General features: G+C 39.8%; 1 protein-coding gene and 1 non-coding gene across 3 annotated transcripts in view; both read right to left on the bottom strand.

Annotated features, from left to right (window-relative positions):
- Positions 1 to 21,282, bottom strand: part of SCAI (suppressor of cancer cell invasion) — a 160,138-nt gene that overhangs the window by 42,641 nt on the left and 96,215 nt on the right. For both annotated transcript variants that reach the window (XR_009552093.1, XM_007539984.3), the window contains exons 4-9: positions 12,469 to 12,564; positions 11,537 to 11,623; positions 8,758 to 8,856; positions 3,829 to 3,925; positions 1,061 to 1,159; positions 337 to 489 (exon numbers count right to left, since the gene is read on the bottom strand). Coding sequence is in view for 1 of the 2 variants with exons in the window: in XM_007539984.3 (XP_007540046.1) it covers positions 337 to 489; positions 1,061 to 1,159; positions 3,829 to 3,925; positions 8,758 to 8,856; positions 11,537 to 11,623; positions 12,469 to 12,564 (631 nt within the window). In the remaining variant the exon portion in view is untranslated. The remainder of the gene's footprint in view (positions 1 to 336; positions 490 to 1,060; positions 1,160 to 3,828; positions 3,926 to 8,757; positions 8,857 to 11,536; positions 11,624 to 12,468; positions 12,565 to 21,282) is intronic.
- On the bottom strand, positions 6,447 to 6,553 carry LOC132541031 (U6 spliceosomal RNA). The gene has a single exon (XR_009552225.1). It is a non-coding gene; the product is annotated as a U6 spliceosomal RNA (small nuclear RNA).

Consider the following 21,282-nt stretch of genomic DNA (forward strand, 5'->3'; position numbering starts at 1 on the left):
AGAAATAGAGAAAGGAAGGGAAGACAGAGAGGGAGAGAAAGATAGACACCTGCAGACCTGCTTCACTGCTTGTGAAGCATTCCCCTGCAGGTGGACAGCTGGGGGGCTTGAACTCGGATCCTTACGCCTGTCCTTTTGCTTTGTGTCACGTGCGCTTAACCCGCTGCACTACCACCTGACTCCCAATGCTCATTTTCTAAACCTTTCAAATGTTTGTAAGTAGCCCATATTGGGCTGGGATGTTGAGATATTTATAAGAAAACAATACTTCTATAATAATTAAAAGTACCGCTTTTCAAAGTGCATTTAAAGCATAATTATTTTACTGTTCTTTACCTGATTGTTACAATTACCAATAATGAGTGCATCAGCCAGAGATAACTGTCCCACAATCATGCCCTGTTCCAGCAATGGGGCTCCTGTTTCAGCAAGGCGGTTAGATGTAATAACAATGGTATTGTCATCATTTAATACCATTACAGGGTCCGCCTAGAGAAAACAAAAACCAAAAACAAAGTGGACAACTTTCTAAAAGCATGTACAAAGAGCTTCAATTCTGCTTTCTTCTTCAACTACGTCTAGAAGCACACATAGTCTGACTTAATGAAGTCTATATTCTGTGAGTTCTGAAGAAAACACAAAAAATATTAAGGTCATTTTTCTTGATCAGACCCAGCTTATATCAGTTTGAAGTTTCAGTACAAGAATCCTGGCTTAATTTTCTTAGATGGCTCCAGTGAGAGTTTCTTGCTTGTTTGGATCCAAAGAGTCAAAAAGAATGCATTCCTTTTTTGTGAAGTACATATTCAATGAAAAGTACATATTGTAGGTTTTTACATATATGTAAGTATCTTTCTATTTATTGTTACAACAAACTTTATTGTTAAAAGCTAACCTCTAAGAGCACGGTTCAAGCCTACGGTCCCTCACCTGGAGGGGGGAAGCTTCTCAAGTGATAAAACAGGGCTGCAGGCATCTCTTTATCTATTTCTCCCTCCCCTCTCAATTTCTTTTGTCTTTTTTTGATAATAAATAAAACATTAAAAAAAAAAAAACTAACCTCAATGAAAGATGCCACTTCTTGAAGCACCAAATTCCATTCCACTTGATCTTCTGTATTAAAGCGGTGAGTATAATCTTCGATTTCATCTGATAATTCCTAATTTTTAAAATATCATGAAGAAAAATGATCATTGAGCTGGGGAGACAGCATAATGGTTATGGAAAAGACTTTCATGCCTGAGGCTCTGAGCTCCCAGATTCAATTCCCAGCACCACCATAAGCCATAGCTGAGCAGTGTTCTGGTCTTTTCTCTGTGTATACCTCTCATTAAAAATAAATAAAGAGAAAAATCTCAAAAAGAAAAATGGTCATTCAAAAAAATTCATAAAAACCATATTCCTGAAGGAAACTGATGTAGATAAAAAGCTTGATTTATTATCAATATATAGTTCCAAATATAAACAAAACCAAAGAATAAAAACTGCATGGATTTGCTTTAAAATAAGAAATCTTCAGATGACCTATATCTGTAGGATTTTCCTAACAGTCTAGAGTGATCTCTACCTATTCAGTGCTACATTAGCAGTTAGCTTTATAATAGAACATTTTGTTTTTGAGGGAAAGAAACAGAGAGAGAGAGAGAGGTTAAAGTACACATAGTACTATGCAAAAGGAGCCACAGAAAGAATCAGGCTTCAGGCCCCACTTCACAAATAGTAAAGCAGATATGCAGGTGTCTTTTTCTCTCTCTCCCTCTCTATCTCCCCATCCCCTCTCAATTTATCTCTGTCCCATCGAATACAGGAAAAAAGAAAAAATACGGGGAAAAAAGAAGAAGAAGAAATTGGCAGCAGGAAGTGGTGGGTTTGTAGTGCAAGCGCCAAGTCCCAGTGATAACCCTGGAGGCAGAGAGAGAGAGAGACCGACCAACCATCCGACCAACCAATATACTGTTTACCATTTGTGAAGTTTCTTTGGTACTCTGTGTAGTACCTGGGATCAAACCCAGAGCCTCATACATAGTAAGGCATGTACCACATTCACTGAATTTTATCTCAGATCCAAAAGAAAACTCTTAAAGGTAAAAACCCAAACTTTTAACATCCAAAGAAATAATATTGGGGACCTGGCAGTGGTGCACCCAGTAGAATACACATATTACCACGTGCAAAGACATGTGTTCGGGTGGGGATAGATAGCAAAATGGTCAAGCAAAGAGATTCTTCTTGCTTGAGGCTTCAAAGTTCCAGGTTCAATCCCCCCCACACCACCATAAGCCAGAGCTGAGTAGTGCTTTGGTTTAAAAAAAAAAAAAAAAAAAAAAGACATGGGTTCAAGCCCTTTGGTCCCTATCTGAAGGGGGCACTTTTCATGAACAGTGGAGGAAAGCTACAGGTGTCTCTCTCCCCCTTCTTTCTCTATAAGAAAGAAAACAAACAAACAAACCCCCCCCCTCAATTTCTCTCGTCCTATTAAATAAAATATAAAGAAAAGGGGTTGGGGCAATGGCTACCAGGAGCAGGGATCTGTGGTGCCAGCAATGAGCCCCAGCTAACCTGGTAGCAATTAAAAATCAATCAATCAATCCTCTGTAGATATTTTCCTTGTACTTAAATCATACTTAAAAAATAATTTTACTAGGGGCTGGGTGGTGAGTACCTGGTTGAAAGCACATGTGCAAGGACCCAGGTTCAAGACCCCAGTCTCAAGCTGAAGGGAGAAAGCTTTGCGAGTGGTGAAGCAGGACTGCAGGTGTCTCTCTGTCTCTCTCCCCATCATTCCCTTCCTTCTTGATTACTGGCTGTCTCTATCCAATAAATAAAGCTAATAAAAAATAAAAATTGTACCAGGTACTGGGCACAGAGGGGCATAGGGAGGACTTTGTTAAAAACTAGTAAGTTATATATCAATACAAAAATAAGTATGTCATTAAAACCACTAACAGAATACAGTATGCAAGAATTATAACTATTAAGTGGCCCATGACTGCAACTAACTCAAAATTATTGGAGTTTTTAAAAGGACAATAATATAGACATACTAAAGAGAAGAACAAAACAGAAATTATTCACTATACCCTTATGAAATATTATATCCTTTTTCTTGACATAACTTTTCAATCACTATTTTTTTTTTTTTTTGCCTCCAGGGTTATTGCAGGGGCTTGGTGCCTGTATTACAAATCCACTGCTCCTGTGGCCATTTTATTTTATTATTATTCTTTTTTGATAGGACAGAGAGAAATTGAGAGAGGAGGGGAAGAAAGGGGGAGAGAAAGACACCTGCAGAACTGCTTCACCGCTTGTAAAGTAACCCCCATTGCAGGTGGGGAGCCAGGGGATAGAACCAGGATCCTTGTGCTTCATACTATGTATGCTTAACCAGGTGTCCCACTGCTGCCTGGCCCCCTCAGTCACTAATTTAAACTATTTTAACTTTTTTTTTTTTGGAGGAGAGGAAGTTAATGGTTTACAATACAGTTGTTGGCACATGGGTACAATTTCTCATCTCATCATGACAGGCATCTACAAAACATTTTCACCATCCTAGGTCTTTTTCCTTCATCATGTTACAGGACCACAAGCCTTTGTTCCCTCCACCACTCCTCAACTGACTGTGCCATAGCTCAGACTCTAGATAAATTATTTCTGATTAGTATTTGAAACATGAAATGAGTTGAGAAAGTTTGTGATTAATTTTGTCAGAAGTTATCATAATTTGAATTTTATAATGATTTAGATATACCACAAATTATTTTAAGCTTAAATCTACTTAAAAAAATTATTCATATGCAATTAAGGATAGAGATTTTAAAGTACATTTACCTTTACCAGGTCCTTCACAACATCCATTTTATTGAGAAGAAGACAAACTACTATAAATCTTGCGTAATATCTTAGTTTCTTAACCACCAACTCAGGTCTATGGAAAATTTAAAAAAATCATATTAAATAATAATAATAAAATCTAATTTAAAAGTTTTATCACATTTATGGTATCCTTAAAAAATAAATATTTGGTGGTCTGGGAAGTGGCGTAGTGGATAAAGCACTGGATTCTCAACCATGAGATCCTGAGTTCGATCCCCAGCAGCACATGTACCAGAGTGATGTCTGGTTCTTTCTCTCCTCCTATCTTTCTCATTAATAAAGAAATTCAAAAAAAATTAAAATAAATAAATAAATAAATAAATATTTGGTAGTCGGGTGGTAGCACAGCGGGTTAAGTGCACGTGGCACAAAGTGCAAGGACCGATGTAAGGATCCCAGTTCGAGCCCCCCCCCCCCCAGCTCCCTGCAGAGGGGTCGCTTCACAGGTGGTGAAGCAGGTCTGTAGGTGTCTATCTTTCCCCTTCTCTGCCTTCCCCTTCTCTCTCCATTTCTCTCTGTCCTATCCAACAATGACAATATCAGTAACAATAACTACAATAAAGAATTAAAAATATATATATTTATTCCATTTATTACATATGAAAGAGATTGACACGAGACAGGGAGAAATAAGCCAAAGCAGCATTTCCGGTACACATGGTACTGGGCATTAAGCTGGGAACCTCAGGTGTAAGTGTCGGTTGCTCTACCAGTTGAGCTATTTCTCTAACTGCCTGGTAACTTTTGATATTTTTTTTTGCACAATTATAAACATTTCTGCATACAATATATACCCCCTTCTCTTTTCACAAATATTTCCTTGCTCATTCAATTATCGATAACTTAGCTGTTTCGGATAATATGCTAAGTGCTAGAAGTACAATGATGATAAAAGAAACTATAAACATAGTGCCTTCTTCACAGATCTTACAAATAGAAAATAGCATTTAAAGTGTTGAAGAAGGGGTCAGGTGGTAGCACATCACAGGTCAAGCATACACAGTAGGAAGTGCAAGGACCAGATCAAGGATCCCGGTTCCAGCCCCCGGCTCCCCACCTGCAGGGGGGAAGCAGGTGTCTATCATTCTCTCCCCTTCTCCATCCAATCTCCTCTCTCTCAATTTCTCTCTATCCTATCCAATTAAAAAAAAAAGTGGGAAAAAATGTCCTCCAGGAGCACTGGAATCCTATTTCCTACACCAAGCCCCAATAGTAACCCTAGAGGCAAAAAAAAAAAAAGTGTAGAAGAGAGGACTTGGGGAGACATCATAGCAGTTAGGCAAAGACTCTTGCATGAGGCTCCAAAGTCCCATTTTCAATCCTCTGCACCACCATATGCCAGAGTTGGGAAGTGCTTTGGTAAAAATAAATAAATAAATAAATAAATAATCAGTTAAACAGGAAGTATTTTCTTATCAGTCCATATATATCACTCTTTTTCTCCTAGTTTCAATTTTCATTTCAAAGAAATCTCTACTGTTTACATCCCAAACTGATGACATTACAAGTTTGTCTTTAACAGAGGTGACAAAGTTAAAAACCTGGGTGTTTCCCTCTTTTTTCTTGACAGCTAAATTATTGATTAAGGGGATAATTGGTTTACCTTTTCCAGCCTATCTAAATGTTTTGGGACAGGCAGTACTTTGTTTATCTTGTCTGTCACATTGTCAGAGGTGGGACTCAAAACAGAAGGAAAATTTTACACGCAAAACACTAGTAAGACAATTCCATTGATTTCTGAATAAAAATAAAACAAGTTCTATGGATCTGTATCACAGATCACACAGATAAAAAACATTAACTATGTAACTATGTATTGAACCAGAGATTAGCAAACGTTCTCCAATGGTGAAATAAACATTTTAGGCCTTACAGGTCACAGATAGTCTTTGCTTTTCTTAGAATCCTTAAAAAGGTGAAACTAATTCTGAGTTACTAGGCAGTACAAAAATAGGCCATGGTTTTCTGATCCCTATAATAAAAAAAACATGCATGAGTGGGTAATGCATTGTTTTGGAAATCACTGTGTTGAACAGCAAAGCACAGATTAAGGTCAGGGCTACTCACTCAAAGATAAAAAACATTAACTCAATCAAGCGTGAACCCTGGACAGACAGCTGGTAGCCTACTGCCCAACTTCACATCTAACTGCAGAAAAAAAAGGTCATCTTGCAAATGTCCTCGGAAAGGCCCAACTCAAGTCCTCCTCACCAACACCACCAATAGGAAGTGCCAAAGTTCTCAAGTTTAGATTCCTGATTTCCACTACGAAATAACTTTGTAAGGATAGCACTGAAGGTTGACATCCTGATACTCCTGACAAAGTTGCTCTGACTTTCCAGAATGGCAGGCTTGTCCTTGTCCAACCTGCCTCACCCACCACTATTCATAAGACAGACTCTTCAGTCATCATTTCTGGGATGGTTTTATTCAGATAGATATGGGGGGGGAAGGTTGTGGGAAGGGAGGGAGACACACGTGGGGATGGGAGAAAAAAGAAGAAACCAAAGCACCGAAGAGTGCACTATCCAAGTGAGCTACTTTGCTGGCCCAAAACAGATTCTTTTTTTTTTTTAAATATGGACCGCTTCAGGAATTTGTGTGTCGTCCTTGTGCAGGGGCCATGATAATCTTCTCTGTATCGTTTCAATTTTAGTATATGTGCTGCTGAAGTGAGCATGCCCAAAAACAGACTCTTTAACTACAAAGTACCTGAAAAGTTTTTTTTTTTTTTTTTTTTTTGAGGGTAGGGGTGATAGTATAATGGTCTTGCAAAGAGACTCTGGAAACTTTCAAGCCTGAGGTTCCAAATTTCCAGGTTCAATGTCCTGCATTGTCATAAGCCAGAGCTGAACAGTGCTCTGGTAAAAATAAATAAATAAATAAATAAATAAGGACTTTGGTCAGGGAGGTGGTGCAGTGGATGAAACATTAGACTCTCACGTATGAAGTCCTGAGTTCAGTCCCCAGCAGCACATGTACCAGAGTGATGTCTGATTCTTTCTCTCTTCCTATCTTTCTCACTAATAAATAAATAAAATATTTTTTTTAAAAAAGTGTTTTTTTTTTTTGAGATGGTTAATTGCAACATCTCCCCCACCTTCTGTAAACTTAGAAGCTTCACCTTTTCCATACTGAACTCTGGATCAGGTTTACCCATTGGTAAGCATGAGGATTTATGTTTACCAGAACAAACGATTAGGGAGTTGGGCGGTAGCATAGTGGGTTAAGCACACGTGGCGTCAAGCACCAAGGACCGGCATAAGGACCCTGGTTCGAGCCCCTGGCTCCCCACCTGCAGGGGAGTTAATTACAGGCAGTGAAGCAGGTCTGCAGGTGTCTATCTTTCTCTCCCCGTCTGTCTTCCCCTCCTCTTTCCATTTCTCTCTGTCCTACCCAACAATGATGACATCAATACAAACAACAATAATAACTACAATAATTAAAAAAACAAGGCCAACAAAAAAGGGGAGAAAATAGCTGTAAAAAATGGTGACTTCACTGTTTTCAGCCGATCTTGGATGGACCTTGAAAAAATCATGTTGAGTGAAATAAGTCAGAAACTGAAGGATGAATATGGGATGATCTCACTCTCAGGCCGAAGTTGAAAAACAAGATTAGAAAAGAAAACACAAGTCGAACCTGAAATGGAATTGGAGTATTACACCAAAGTAAAAGACTCGGGGGTGGGTGGGTGGGGACAATACAGGTCCATGAAAGATGATGAATGACATAGTGGGGGTTGTATTGTTAAATGGGAATCTGGGGAATGTTATGCATGTACAAACTATTGTATTTACTGTTGAATGTAAAGCATTAATTCCCAAATAAAGAAATAAATTATTTAAAAAAAATAAAAAAACAAAAAAAGGGGAGAAAATAATAATAATAGAAATAAAAAAGACAAACGATTAGACAGGAATGCCTCTAGCAACCAGAATGTATCCATATAGTGGAGTAGTCTGAGAACTGCCTATGCACTCTGATTTTTGCTGGAATGTACAGTTCCTCAGGCTTTGACACAGTCCTTAGGTACTAACAGTCCAGAGAGAACTTGCCCTTGGGAGGGGGAGATTTTATGCTTTAAATCAAAGATGACCATCACAGTTCTCACAAATTTTAGAAAACAATTTGCTTGCTTCAGGTTTTCTTTTTCCAAGTTCATGTGTATCAAATCTCTACATTCCTTACATGAATAAATTAGCCAGTGGTGGTCCTTCATCTCTTTATTTATTTTGCTAAGCATATCACCTCCAGTTTCATCCATTTTGTCCCAAAGTACACAATATAATCTTTTTGATTGCAGACTAGTGTATATATATATATATAATCTTCACTAGGAAAAAGACAGAAACAGGCTGGGGGATATGGATCAACCGGCCAACACCCACGTCCAGCAGAAAAGCAATTACAGAAGCCAGAACTCCCACCTTCTGCACCCCCCAAAAAATTTGGCCCATACTCCCAGAGGGGGAGAAATGTTGGAGGAAGATGACCAGATGGTTCTGAAACCCAATTCCACCAGGATACAGAGAGAAGGAAGGAAAAAAGGAAAGATATTCAGAATTAGTAATAGATGTAGGTGTGACTTAGAAAGGAAGAGAAGGCAGGACCATAGGGGGAAAAATGGACAATATATATAGATAGATAAAGGGACAGTTTTAAAAAATATTAAATTTATTTGATAAAAAAGAGCCAGTTTCACTCCAGCATGTGCCGTGTTAGGAAGTAAGTTTGTGACGTCACATATGGAAGTCCTATCCTGCTGAGCTGCCTCACAGCTGCTGAATGAAAGTTTTAAACAAATGTACACTTTTGTGAATATTTGCCACAAAGGCTAAGAACTTTTGAGTATTTCTCTTCTTTCTAACAATAGGTACATACCTGTCTTCTTTATTGACTTGAGAATAATATGATCTCTGTCTTATTGCAGAATAAAAGGAGAATGCTTCGTTTAGATAGCTGGTCTCAGATGTGCGTAGGCTAGAAGAAAAAATTATTTTTAATTTGTTAGTGTCTAAAACTCTTCACCATGATAAATACTTGTTCCTCAAGTCTTCTACATGAAGGGATAGGAATTACTGTTCTAAACTTGAATTAACAAGGCAATAATTCTATATCCCTTACAATCAGTAATGGTATATATTTTTAAATTATTGAATAGAAACAGAAAGAGATTGGGGGGGTAGGTAAAGAGGGAAAGAGACAGAGGGACACCTGCAATCATGTCTCACCGCTCATGAAGCTTTCTCTTTGCAGGTGGGGACCAGGGGCTTGAACTTGGACCTTGTGCACTGTAGTGTGTGCATTTAACCAGGTGCACTATTGGCTGGCCCCCAGTAATGATAATATTTTAAAACCTCCTCACCCTCTGAAGCTACACTATTTTTACTCATCAAAGGGACTCTCCAAACATCACTCCACCTCATTAAATCTTCTCACCAGGACAGAGCATGACCTTCCACAAATCCAAACAAATTCACTTGTTCTTTGGGTTATTTCTTTAATTTTTTTGTTTTCACAGGATTCAGAAATGGACTAATCTTCAGAGGATGCTGATGAATTAGTTCTTCATTCTATTTTTCCAGTTTCGGAGGGACTTTTTTTTTTTTGCCTCCAGGCTTATCACTGGGATTCCGTGCCAGCACTACAAATCCACTGCTCCTGATGGCTATTTTTTCCATTTTATTGGTAGGGCAGACAGAAATTGAGAGAAATGGGGATGATAGACATGGGGAAAGAAAAACACCTGCAGATCTGCTTCACCACTTGCGAAGCGACCCCAGAGGTGGGGATCCGGAGGCTCTAACTTGGATCCTTAAGCGGGTCCTTGCGCTTAATACTATGGGCTCTTAACCTGGGGGGGGGGGGGGGGGGCGCTACAGCCCCACCCTCTGGATGGGATGTCTTAAGAAAATATTATATCAGGGAAAGTCATTAGGAGTAACAAGCCAAAAGAGAGGACAAAGAAGGATTTTTCTTGCCTATTCAATTAAAAATGGTCCACATTTTTTTTAAACGCTATACTTGACACTACCTCACGATAATGAGATTTTGAGTCATATAAAGTACTCTCTAGGCCAAGTGGTGGCACATCCAGCTGGGTGCACATGTAACAATGTACAAGGGCCCAGGTTCAGTTCTCCAGTTCCCACCTGCAGGGTGGAAGCTTCATAAGTGGTGAAGCAGTGCTTCAAAATCCTTTCTTCTTTTCTTGACTCATGGATAGGACTATGTAGCTGTTTTTGTTCTAAGAATATAATTTAAAAAATCTTTTTTAAAAAAATATTTATTTATTCCCTTTTATTGCCCTTGCTGTTTTATTGTTGTGGTTATTACTGCTGTCATCACTGTTGGATAGGACAGAGAAAAATGAAGAGAGGAGGGGAAGACAGAAAGGGGGAGAGAAAGATAGACACCTGCAGACATGCTTCACTGTCTGTGAAGTGACTCCCCTGCAGGTGGGGAGCCAGGGGCTTGAAACCGGGATCCTTATGCCTGTCCTTGTGCTTTGCACCACACGCACTTCACCTGCTGCACTATAGCCCGACTCCCTTAAAAAATCTTTATCTACTTCATGTAAACTTATAAATATGAGATTTACCTTGCCTTTATTTTATTAAGGAGAGAGAAAGAAATAGGCAGAGAGAGAATGAAAGAGAGAAAGAGAGAGACCCATCCAAAAAGATCTGTGTACACATATGTTCTTGGCAGCACAATTTGTAATAGCCAAAACCTGGAAGCAACCCAGGTGTCCAACAACAGATGAGTGGCTGAACAAGTTGTGAGATATATATAGTATATATATATTACTCAGCTATAAAAAATGGGGATTTCACCATTTTCAGCCCATCTTGGATGGACCTTGAAAAATTCTTGTTAAGTGAAATAAGTCAGAAACAGAAGAATGAATATCGGATGACCTCACTCTCAGGCAGAAGTTGAAAAACAAGATCAGGAAAGAAAACACAAGTAGAACCTTAACTGGAATTGGTGTATTGCACCAAAGTAAAAGACTCTGGGGTGGGTGGGTGGGGAGAATACAGATCCAAGAAGGATGACATAGGACCTAGTGGGGGTTGTGTTGTTATATGGAAAACTGGGAAATGTTATGCATGTACAAACTATTGTATTTACTGTTGAATGTAAAACTTTAATTCCCCAATAAAGAAATAAACCCTAGATCTTTATTTAATTTTTTTATCTTTATTTATTTATTGGATAGAGAAGGCCAGGAAAAAAGAGAGAGAGAGAGATCAACCAATCATACATACATGGTGCCAGGGAGTTAACCTGGGATCTCATGCTCACATGTCCTGAACTCTACAGCCCCGAGAACCTTGAGTTTTAAAACATCCTCCTGAAAAATCACTCATTCAAACACATAATTTATCAATAGATTATCAAGATTTAAGAGAGGACAAAAGAACTATAAATTCATTTATCTATAATCAAGATCTTACTCCTTTATAAATGAGACTGGCTAAATTATTCAGACAGTAAAGCAAATAATATTTTGATAATGAAAGATCATTTCATGGTGCTGGCTTGATCAATATGGTCTAAACTACTAGGGTTTCACTTGCAACATATCAGCTTTCTCTTATACATACTTTTGCTTCATGAAAAGATGTTATTTATTTTCAATATGCAATGCACTTACTAATAATGGTAGTATAGCTGCCCAATCTTAGAAGCAATTTCTCCTATTTGCCACCGCTTCAAGCCATACCGATTATCCAAGACTTGTCTGTTTTATACAGGAAACAAGAAATTAGATATCATAAAAATGCCAAAAGCATCAAAATCTGCCAATTTCATAGGATGAAATATCACCCAATTCAGCAAAATGAAAGATATTTTCATAAAATACCAACATAAATAATCGACTGAATTTATTAATAAGCATTTATTAAATGTCTACTTAAAATAAGTTGAAATATGGAAAGAAACTTTTACAAGATATGCTCATGAAAAGAGAAGCAACACTTCTCAAATAATCTTGGCCATTAAATAACAGCTGTCTTAGAATAAAACCACACACTAGTCCACCTATATTAGTGCTAATCTTAACCACCGCAGATATAATGACTTTAGAAATCAGATTAAAACATCCCAGTTCTGTCTCTTACAGAAGTACGGGGTGGGAATACATTTGGTCATTTGAGTCTTAAAAAAGAAATGTTAAAAAGAAGCAAAAGATTAAGAGAACTGGGGAGTCGGGCGGTAGTGCACCAGGTTAAGCGCACATGGCACAAAGCACAAGGACCCGCACAAGGATCTCAGTTCAAGCCCGCGGCTCCCCACCTGCAGGGGAGTCGCTTCACAGGTGGTGAAGCAGGTCTGCAGGTGTCTATCTTTTTCTCCCCCTCTCCGTCTTCCCCTCCTCTCTCCATTTCTCTCTGTCCTATCTAACAATGACGACATCAACAACAACAATAATAACTATAACAACAATAAAAAAGACAACAAGGGGAACAAAAGGGAAAATAAATTTAAAAAAATTTTTTAAAAAGATTAAGAGAATGAAGTAAGAAAGGTCAAAACTGGGGTTAATCTAAAGTGGACCCTCCTTTAGTTATAAAATTCTTTTACCTATGCTGCTGTTGGAATTTCCAGAGTTTGGTGTAAACATCAAAAGTTCTTCCAAAATAGGATTGCCACTGCTTCTGCCCATATTGTGGTAAATCTCTATAACAACATATAAACATTCAATTAAAGATTTAATTCTATATTCATAAGACAACAGAACATCATTTCAGCACATGTGATGCTGGAGATCAAACTCAGAGTCTCATATTTGATGGGTCTAACACTTTATCCACTGTGCACCCCTCTGAGCTGCTTTTTCTTTCTTTTTTTTGAAAGAATTTATTTATTTATACATGAGAAAGACAGGCAGAGAGAGAAAGAACCAGACATCACTCTGATACATGTGCTGCCGGGGATTGAACTCAGGACCTCATGGTTGAGAATCCAATGCTTTATCCACTGCACCACGTCCTGGACCACTGAGCTGCTTTTTCTTTTCTTTTCTCTTTTTCTTTTCATCTCTTCTCTTCTCTTCTCTTCTCTTCTCTTCTCTTCTCTTCTCTTCTCTTCTCTTCTCTTCTCTTCTCTCTCTCTCTTATAACCCCAGGCTTATCACCTGGTTTCCTGGCTTGTATGACTCCACTGCTCCAGGTGGTGAAATTAGCTCAGATCTACAGGGATGCAGAGGTCACATAGGCTCCTAGGCTGAATATGGGCCCCAGATCAGATCAAATAGATGGGATTTACAGTCAACAATATTTATACACCTTAACAATATTTATACACCTTTCCCATATTTGGGAGCTACTCTCTTCCCTGATCTAGTTTTCTGGTCCATTTTCCAGCCATGACATCATCTCCCCAGACAATAAATTGGATCCACCTGCATATCAGATGTCAGGCTCGGGGAAAAAAACAAAACAAAAACTAGTATAGTCATGGGCCCTTAGGAATATAACTAAAATAGGCCTACTATCTACAAAAAAGAGATCCCCAAATCTTCATCTACAATATTCTAGCCTTCAGGTTCATAATTAGTCGACAATTTGTTTGGCTTTATATGTTAACTCTTCTTTCAGTCACCAGATTCCAGATGCTACCATGACACCAATGGGACCTCCCTGGGCAAATTACACCATCATCAATGTGTCCTGCAGTCCTGCTTCCCCAGAGCCCTGCTTCACTAGAGAAAGAGAGACACGCTGGGAGTATGGCTAAAGCTGTCAACACCCATGTTCAGCGGGGAAGCAATTACAGAAGCCAGACCGTCCACACCCCATAATGTCCCTTGGTCCATACTCCCAGAGGAATAAAGAATAGGAAAGCTGGAAGTCGGGAAGTAGAGCAGCGGGTTAAGTTCACATGGCGCGAAGGGCAAGGAACGGCATAAGGATTCTGGTTCCAGCCGCGTGGGGAGTCACTTCACAGGCAGTGAAGCAAGTCTGCAGGTGTCTCTCTCTTTTTTTAAATCTTTAACTTAACATTTAATGAAAACAGCATTTTAAACAGGTTCTATGCAGACATGCTTTTAATACTGATTTGTTGTTACCTTATTTTTGAAAGGAAGTGGTGATGGAGAGATACAGAAGCCAGGTTAACCTGGCCTCAATGCTGAGAATCGTAACTTAGGAGTTACACAACTCAGATGTTGACTCTACAAAGCATCAATTGAAGCAGTAAATGCCTGTTTCTACTAGCACATCAAACTTTCCTTTACCTTTCAAAATTAGGTGGGCATGTACGTAAGGCAAACACCCCAGGTGAACAGGTATTTTATAGGCTGTTTTTTACAGGTGTCTATCTTTCTCTTCCCTTCCTCTCTCCATTTCTCTCTGTTCTATCTCACAATGACGACATCAGTAACTACAACAACAATAATAAAAAAAGGGCAACAAAAGGGAAAATAAATATTCAAAAAAATTTTTTAAAAAGAACAGGAAAGCTATCGGGAGGGAGGGGATGGGATACAGAGTTCTGGGGGTGGGAACTGTGTGGAGCTGTGCCCCTCTTGTCCTATGGTTTTTGTCAGTGTTTCCTTTTTATAAAAACTTTTTTTATTCGTGAGTGGACAATTTTTTTAGATAGTGAGAGACTGAAAGATGGAGAGACATCACAACGGGGGGGCAGGTGGTGGCGCACTTGGTTGAGCGCACATGTTACAATGCACAAGGACCCAGGTTCAAGCCTCCCCCCCCACCTACAGGAGGAAAGTTTCGCAGGTGGTGAAGCAGTGCTGCAAGTGTCTCTCTGTCTCTTACCCTCTCTTTCACCCCCTTTCCCCTTGATTTCTGGCTGTCTTTATCCAATACATAAAGATAATAATATATGAGACATCATAGCAGTGCTCTCATGAGGTATCCAGGGTCTCAAACCCAGATCCTCACTCGTGTGCACTTTTCGAGGTGAGCCACCTCCCAGCCCTAATTTTAAATTATCTGGAAGTTAAGTCTTTTTTTTTTTTTTTTTAAATCTTTATTGGCTAGACAGCCAGAAATTGAGAGGGTAGGAAAAGACAGAAAGGGAGAGAGACAGAGATACACCTGAAGCCCTGCTTCACCACTCGTGAAGTTTTCCCCCTACAGGTGAAGACCAGGGGCTCGAACCTGGGTCCTTGTGCACTGTAACATGTGCGCTCAACCAGGTGCGCCACCACTCAGCCCCTGGAAGTTAAGTTTTTTTAAAAAATGATTTTCCCTTTTGTTGCCCTTGTTGTTTTTCATTATTGTTGTTATTGATGTTGTCGTTGTTGGATAGGACAGAGAGAAATGGAGAGAGGAGGGGAAGACAGAGAGGAGGAGAGAAAGATAGACACCTGCAGACCTGCTTCACCGCCTGTGAAGCGACTCTACTACAGGTAGGTAGCCGGGGGCTCCAACTGGGATCCTTACCCCGGTTCTTGAGCTTTATGCCACGTGCGCTTAACCCACTGCGCTACCTAACACCCTGACTCAGAAGTTAAGTCTTCTGGTACTGCTAACTGGATAGACTGGAAGCACTTGCATTCAAGCTTCTATTTTGAAAGAATTCTAGATTTTGAAATCAAAAGAGCTGCATAACAAAAGTCCAGGACATGCTTTTCCTATTTCTCCCTACATCTCCAATACTTAAAAAAAATTTTTTTAATTATCTTTATTTATTTATTGGATAGAGACAGCCAGAAATCAAGTACGAAAGGGGAGATAGGGAGAGGGACAGAGAGACACCTGCATCTCTGCTTCACCACTCGCAAAGCTTTTCCCCTGTAGGTGGGTACCAGGGGCTCAAACCTTGGTCCTTATGCATTGTAACATGTGCGCTCAACCAGGTACACCACCACCCGGGTCCCTCCAATATTCTTTTAGTTGCATCTGTAGATCCTAGCACTCCAACTCCTCTCCCTGAGTGATCTTATTTGCATTTACTTTCATGTCAATTGCTTTAAAATGTTTACCTTTTGCTAATGAAATGTAGGAGAGGTGAAAAGAGAAAAATCAATATACTTCTTTTCTGTCATTCATGATGTTCTTTTTAAATATTTATTTATTTATTCCCATTTGTTCCCCTTGTTGTTTTATTGTTGTAGTTATTGTTGTTATCATTGATGTTATCAATGCTGGATAGGATAGAGAGAAATGGAGAGAGGAGGAGAAGACGGGGAGAGAAAGATAGACACCTGCAGACCTGCTTCTCTGATTGTAAAGCGACTCCCCTGCAGGTGGGGTGCCGGGGACTGAAACTGGGATCCTTATGCTGCTCCTTGTGCTTTGTGCCACCTGTGCTTAACCCTCTGAGCTACCACCCGATTCCCCATTTATGATGTTCTATGGGGCCGGTGGTGGTGCACCTGGGTTCAAGCTCCTGGTCCCCACCTACAGGGGGAAAGCTTCAAGAGTGGTGAAGCAGTGCTACAGGTGTCTTCCTGTCTCTCTCCCTCTCTCAGTCTCTGCTTTCTTCTCAATTTCTGGCTGTCTTTTACTCAATAAGTAAATAAAGATAATAATTTAAAAATTTATGATGATGTTCTATTTGTTTTGTCCTTTAGTGTTGGTGACACGGGGCCTCCAGCAAATACACATATACAGTCTTGCCTCTCGGTTCGAGCCCCCAGCTCCCCACTTACACTGGGTCTCTTCACATGTGGTGAAGAAGGTCTGAAGGTGTCTATCTTTCTCTCCCCTTCTCTGTCTTCCTCTCCTCTCTCCATTTCTCTCTGTCCTACCCAACAACATTAACAACCAGGACAAGAGCAACAACAAGGGTAACAAAATAGGAAAAAATAGCCTCTAGGAGCAGTGGATTTGTAGTGCAGGCACTGAGCCTGAGTGATAACCCTGGAGGCAATAAAACAAAACAAATAAATACATGTCTTATATTAATAACATGAATAGTTAGGAGACATGAGTAAAAGCTAAGTTTTTGTAAATGGAGTTGAATATCTGCATTTCTGTACAAGATGTTAAGACAGTGAATAAAAAAGCCAAAGGCTTTTCTACTGAAAATTTTCAGGTACACAGAACAAGGATGATTTAATGATTGCATTTTTAAATCCATTTCCATTACCCTATAATAAGCAGAAACTCAGTTCAGGGTATAGAAATAGATTAACTACAGTTTCCACATTTATTACAAGTTTTCATCTATTTTTATGTCTCCAAGAATCTCTAGCAAGAACCTGCATTAGACAGAATTAATTGGATATTTTTAAATTAACTTGCTGCTAGAATCTTTAAAACTCTTATCAAGTAGCTACCGTTAGGAAGACTATTACTATGTAGAAGTATTACACAGCAAAGCCAACTTCATGAGAACTGACAGCTCTTGAGTGTCTCTTTGAAGACACTGTATAAAGATGCAAAACTTTCAAGGAAATATTTGTCTGCAGTTTCCTTTACATTTCCTGAACTGACAAGCTTAATAAGCCTTAGTAATCTGTTCTGTTCCAGGTGCTCAGTGTAAAGGGATTTAAGAGAAAGAAAATTTATATCATGCTTGAAAGCACACAAAAGGTGAGCTAAAATGCTAAGAAAGAGATTCTGGTATCCAGTTGTAACATACAAATAGTTTCTGGTTTATAGATGCGAACAGTGTGAGCTATGTTCTATGCTATTTTTTTCCTCAAATGAATTTAAAATATCACTCCAATCTAAAGAATTAAGATATTTATTGGTAATGGCAGGAGCTGGGAAATAAATTCAGGGCCTTATGCACATGTGATACTGCTGATTTACCTCCCCAACTCTTTTTTTTCCCACCAGGGCTATTGCTTGGGGCTATTCATTGCCCACTCACGGCCCCTCCAGCCCCCTGCAGCCATTTTTTTTTTCTTTCCTTTTTATTTGATAAGTCAGACAGAAATTGAGGCAAGGGGAGATAGAAAGTCAGAAAGAGAGACACACATCTGCAGAAATGCTCCACTCCTTAAGATTCCCCTCTTTTGGAGTCAGGCTGTAGCGCAGCGGGTTAAGCGCAGGTGGCGCAAAGCACAAGGACCGGCATAAGGATCCCGGTTCGAACCCCGGCTCCCCACCTGCAGGGGAGTCGCTTCACAGGCGGTGAAGCAGGTCTGCAGGTGTCTATCTTTCTCTCCTCCTCTCTGTCTTCCCCTCCTCTCTCCATTTCTCTCTGTCCTATCCAACAACAACAACAACAACAATAAAACAACAAGGGCAACAAAAGGGAATAAATAAATAAAATAAATATTTAAAAAAAAAAAAAAGATTCCCCTCTTTGGGGGTCGGTTGGCAGCGCAATGGTTTAAGTGCACGTTGTGCAAAGCGTAAGGATCCTGGTTCAAGCCCCTGGCTCCCCACCTGCAGGGGAGTCACTTTACAGGCGGTGAAGCAGGTCTGCAGGTGTCTATCTTTTTCTTCCCCTCCTCTCTCCATTTCTCTCTGTCCTATCCAACCACAACGACATCAACAACAATAATAACTACAACAACAAGAAAAAACAAGGGCAACAAAAAGGAAAATTAATAATAATAATAATAATAATAATAGATTCCCCCCCTTCAGGTGGGGACCAGGTGCTTGAACACAGACCCTTGTGCATGGTAACTTGTGTGCTCAACTGGATATACCACTGCCCAGCCCATCAACTCAATTCTTATACTATATTTTTCAGAGAGAATTATGTGTATGGAAGAGAAAGAAAGAGGGAGGGAGAAAGGCACAGAGACAGAGAAGGAGGAAGAAATAGCAAACCACCACTCTACCACACATGGAATCCCCTTGATGCTGAGGATACAACCCAGGGCTTCATGCATGGTACGCACTTTATCTCTTTGTTGTTCTTCTTGTTCTCCTCCTTTTGTTTTTTTTAAATGACTTCTAGGCTTTTTCTTTTCTTTTCTTTTTTTTTTTTAGATTTTATTTATTTATTAATGAGAAACACAGAAGGAGAGAGAAAGAGCCAGACATCATTCTGGTATACGAGCTGCCGGGCACTGAACTCAGGACCTTGAGTTCAAGGTCTCATGCTTGAGAGTCTGATGCTTTATTGACTGCACCACCTCCTGGACCACTCTTCCTCCTTTTTTTGCCACCAAGGTTATTGCTGGGGCTTGGTGCCTGCATGACAACAATTCTACAACCCTAAGTGGCCTTTTTTTTGCTTTCCCCACTGCAGGTGGGGTCTAGGGTCTTTGCTCATGGCAACATGTATACTGTACCAGTGTGCCACCACCCTCTTTTTTCTTGTCAGGGCTAGAGTAGGGCTTCATGCCTACACAATTCTACTACCCCAAACAGACTTTTCCCCTTCCAGATAGAGGGTGAAAGGCAGAGAAGAGAGAGAGAAAGAGAAAGAATGAAAGAGAGAGAGGCCAGGCAGTGATGCACATGGTAAGTGCACACATTACAATGCACAAGGGTCCAGGTTCAAGCCACTGGTCCCCACCTGCAGGGGGAAAGCTTTTCAAGTGGTGAAGTAGGGCTGCAGGTGTCTCTCTGTCTCTCATCATCCCCCCCCACACTCAATTTCAGGGTGTCTCTAGGCAATAAATAAAGGTAATTTTTAAAAAATTAAAAAGAGAGAATGAGAGAGGGAGAAGGGAGAGAGAGAGGACAAAATTCTGACTGACTGCTTATGAAACTTCTCCTCTGCATGGTACTCCCATGTGGTGGCTGAAGGCTTGAACCTGGGTCCTCACACATAGTAAAGTGTGAGCTTTACAAGGTGAACCATCTCCTAGCTCCCATCTGTTTCTCCTATTTCGTTTGTTTGTTTCCTGACATAGATGTAGGTGAGCGAGGCCAGAGCATATGTGGTGCCAGGGACTGAGCTCAGGACCTCCAGCTTGCACAGCCAGGGCTCTAGCACTATGTCACCTACCAGGTTCACCACCTTTTATTTTAATATGTTATTTTTTTTTTACTTTAATAGGAGAGAGATGCAGAGAGAAAAACACAGAAAGACAAGAGCACTGCTCAGCCATGAAAAAAAAAATCGTTGTTTTTTTTTTTTTTTGCCTCCAGGGTTATTGCTGGGGCTGGGTGTCTGCACTCCTAATCCACTGCTCCTGGAGGCCATTTTTTCCCTTTTGTTGCCCTTGTTGTTATTGCTGTCATTATTGGAGAGGACAGAAAAATTGAGAGAGGAGAGGAAGACAGAGAAGAGGAGAGAAAGAGAGACACCTGCAGACCTGCTGCACTGCCTGTGAAGCGACTCTTCTGCAGGTGGGGAGCCTGAAGCTCAAACCGGGATCCTTACACCAGTCCTTGTGCTTTGCACCATGTGCACTTAACCCGCTGCGCTATTGCCAAGCCCCCAAGGGATAAAAATCTTTTGTATAACTATTATGCTGTCTCCCTTATCACCCAAGTTTACCATTTTATCTACTGAACCACCTCCAGGCCCTAAAGAATCACCTTTAATGACATGAGTTTATTTTTAAAAATATAATTAAAACATTTTTTTAATTTCCTAAATTTCACCCTTTAAAAAAATTAGAAATGCCATAAGCTAACATACAAACTCCTATAATGATTAGAGTCTAAAATTAAATACAGTACTTTTATAAAGAGCTTTAGATAAAATATTGTACTATTCAGAGTTTGACTATGGTCTTAACATCTGAATATATCATTTGTTCATTATTACTGCCAGTAGAAATTGGAAATTAATGGTCCATAGAATTAAATTAAATGGAGCTTTGTAAATTATCCTGTAAGCTAAATGACCTTATATTTCATATTTGGCAAAGATCCTGAGGGCAAAAATTGGCTTCTCCTATTCTTTTCTTCAAGGCCTTACAGGGAAATTTAAGTATAATACTAATCTCTCTTTTAAAAAAAAAATTCCTGTTTGATTAATAGAAGTCAGAAAGTTATGGAAGGAAAAATTATAGTGCAAAGGACTAACCTGATTCTCAAGAGATGTTTCAAATATAACATAAATGGGGGGCTGGGAGGTAGCGCAAAGACAGGCTAAAGGATCCCAGCCCCAGTTCCCGGCTCCCCACCTACAGGGGAGTCACCTCACAAGCGGTGAAGCAGGTCTGCAGGTGTCTATCTTTCTCTCCCCCTCTGTCTTCCCCTCCTCTCTCCATTTCTCTCTGTCCTATCCAAGAACAACAACAATAATAACTACAACAATGATAAACAAAAAGGGAAAAAATAGCTTCCAGGAACAGTGGATTTCCCCTGGAGGCCAAATATATATCAACCACAGAAATACAGGGACTTTATTGTAGACTATCTACAATATTCTTCGAATCAGCCATCTTTACTCATGTAAACAAGCTAAGAACACTGATGTTTTACTTACATATAAAATCCAAGACACTTTTCAGTCCTCCTTAAAATAGTCCTCTCTATGGTTTGGGAACTAATGACCATTATTGTTGAGTTACTAGGCTGGGTGGTGGTGCACTCAGTTGAGCAGACATGTTATCACGCT

Source organism: Erinaceus europaeus, chromosome 10 (assembly GCF_950295315.1).
Source record: "Erinaceus europaeus chromosome 10, mEriEur2.1, whole genome shotgun sequence".
Taxonomy (NCBI): domain Eukaryota; kingdom Metazoa; phylum Chordata; class Mammalia; order Eulipotyphla; family Erinaceidae; genus Erinaceus; species Erinaceus europaeus.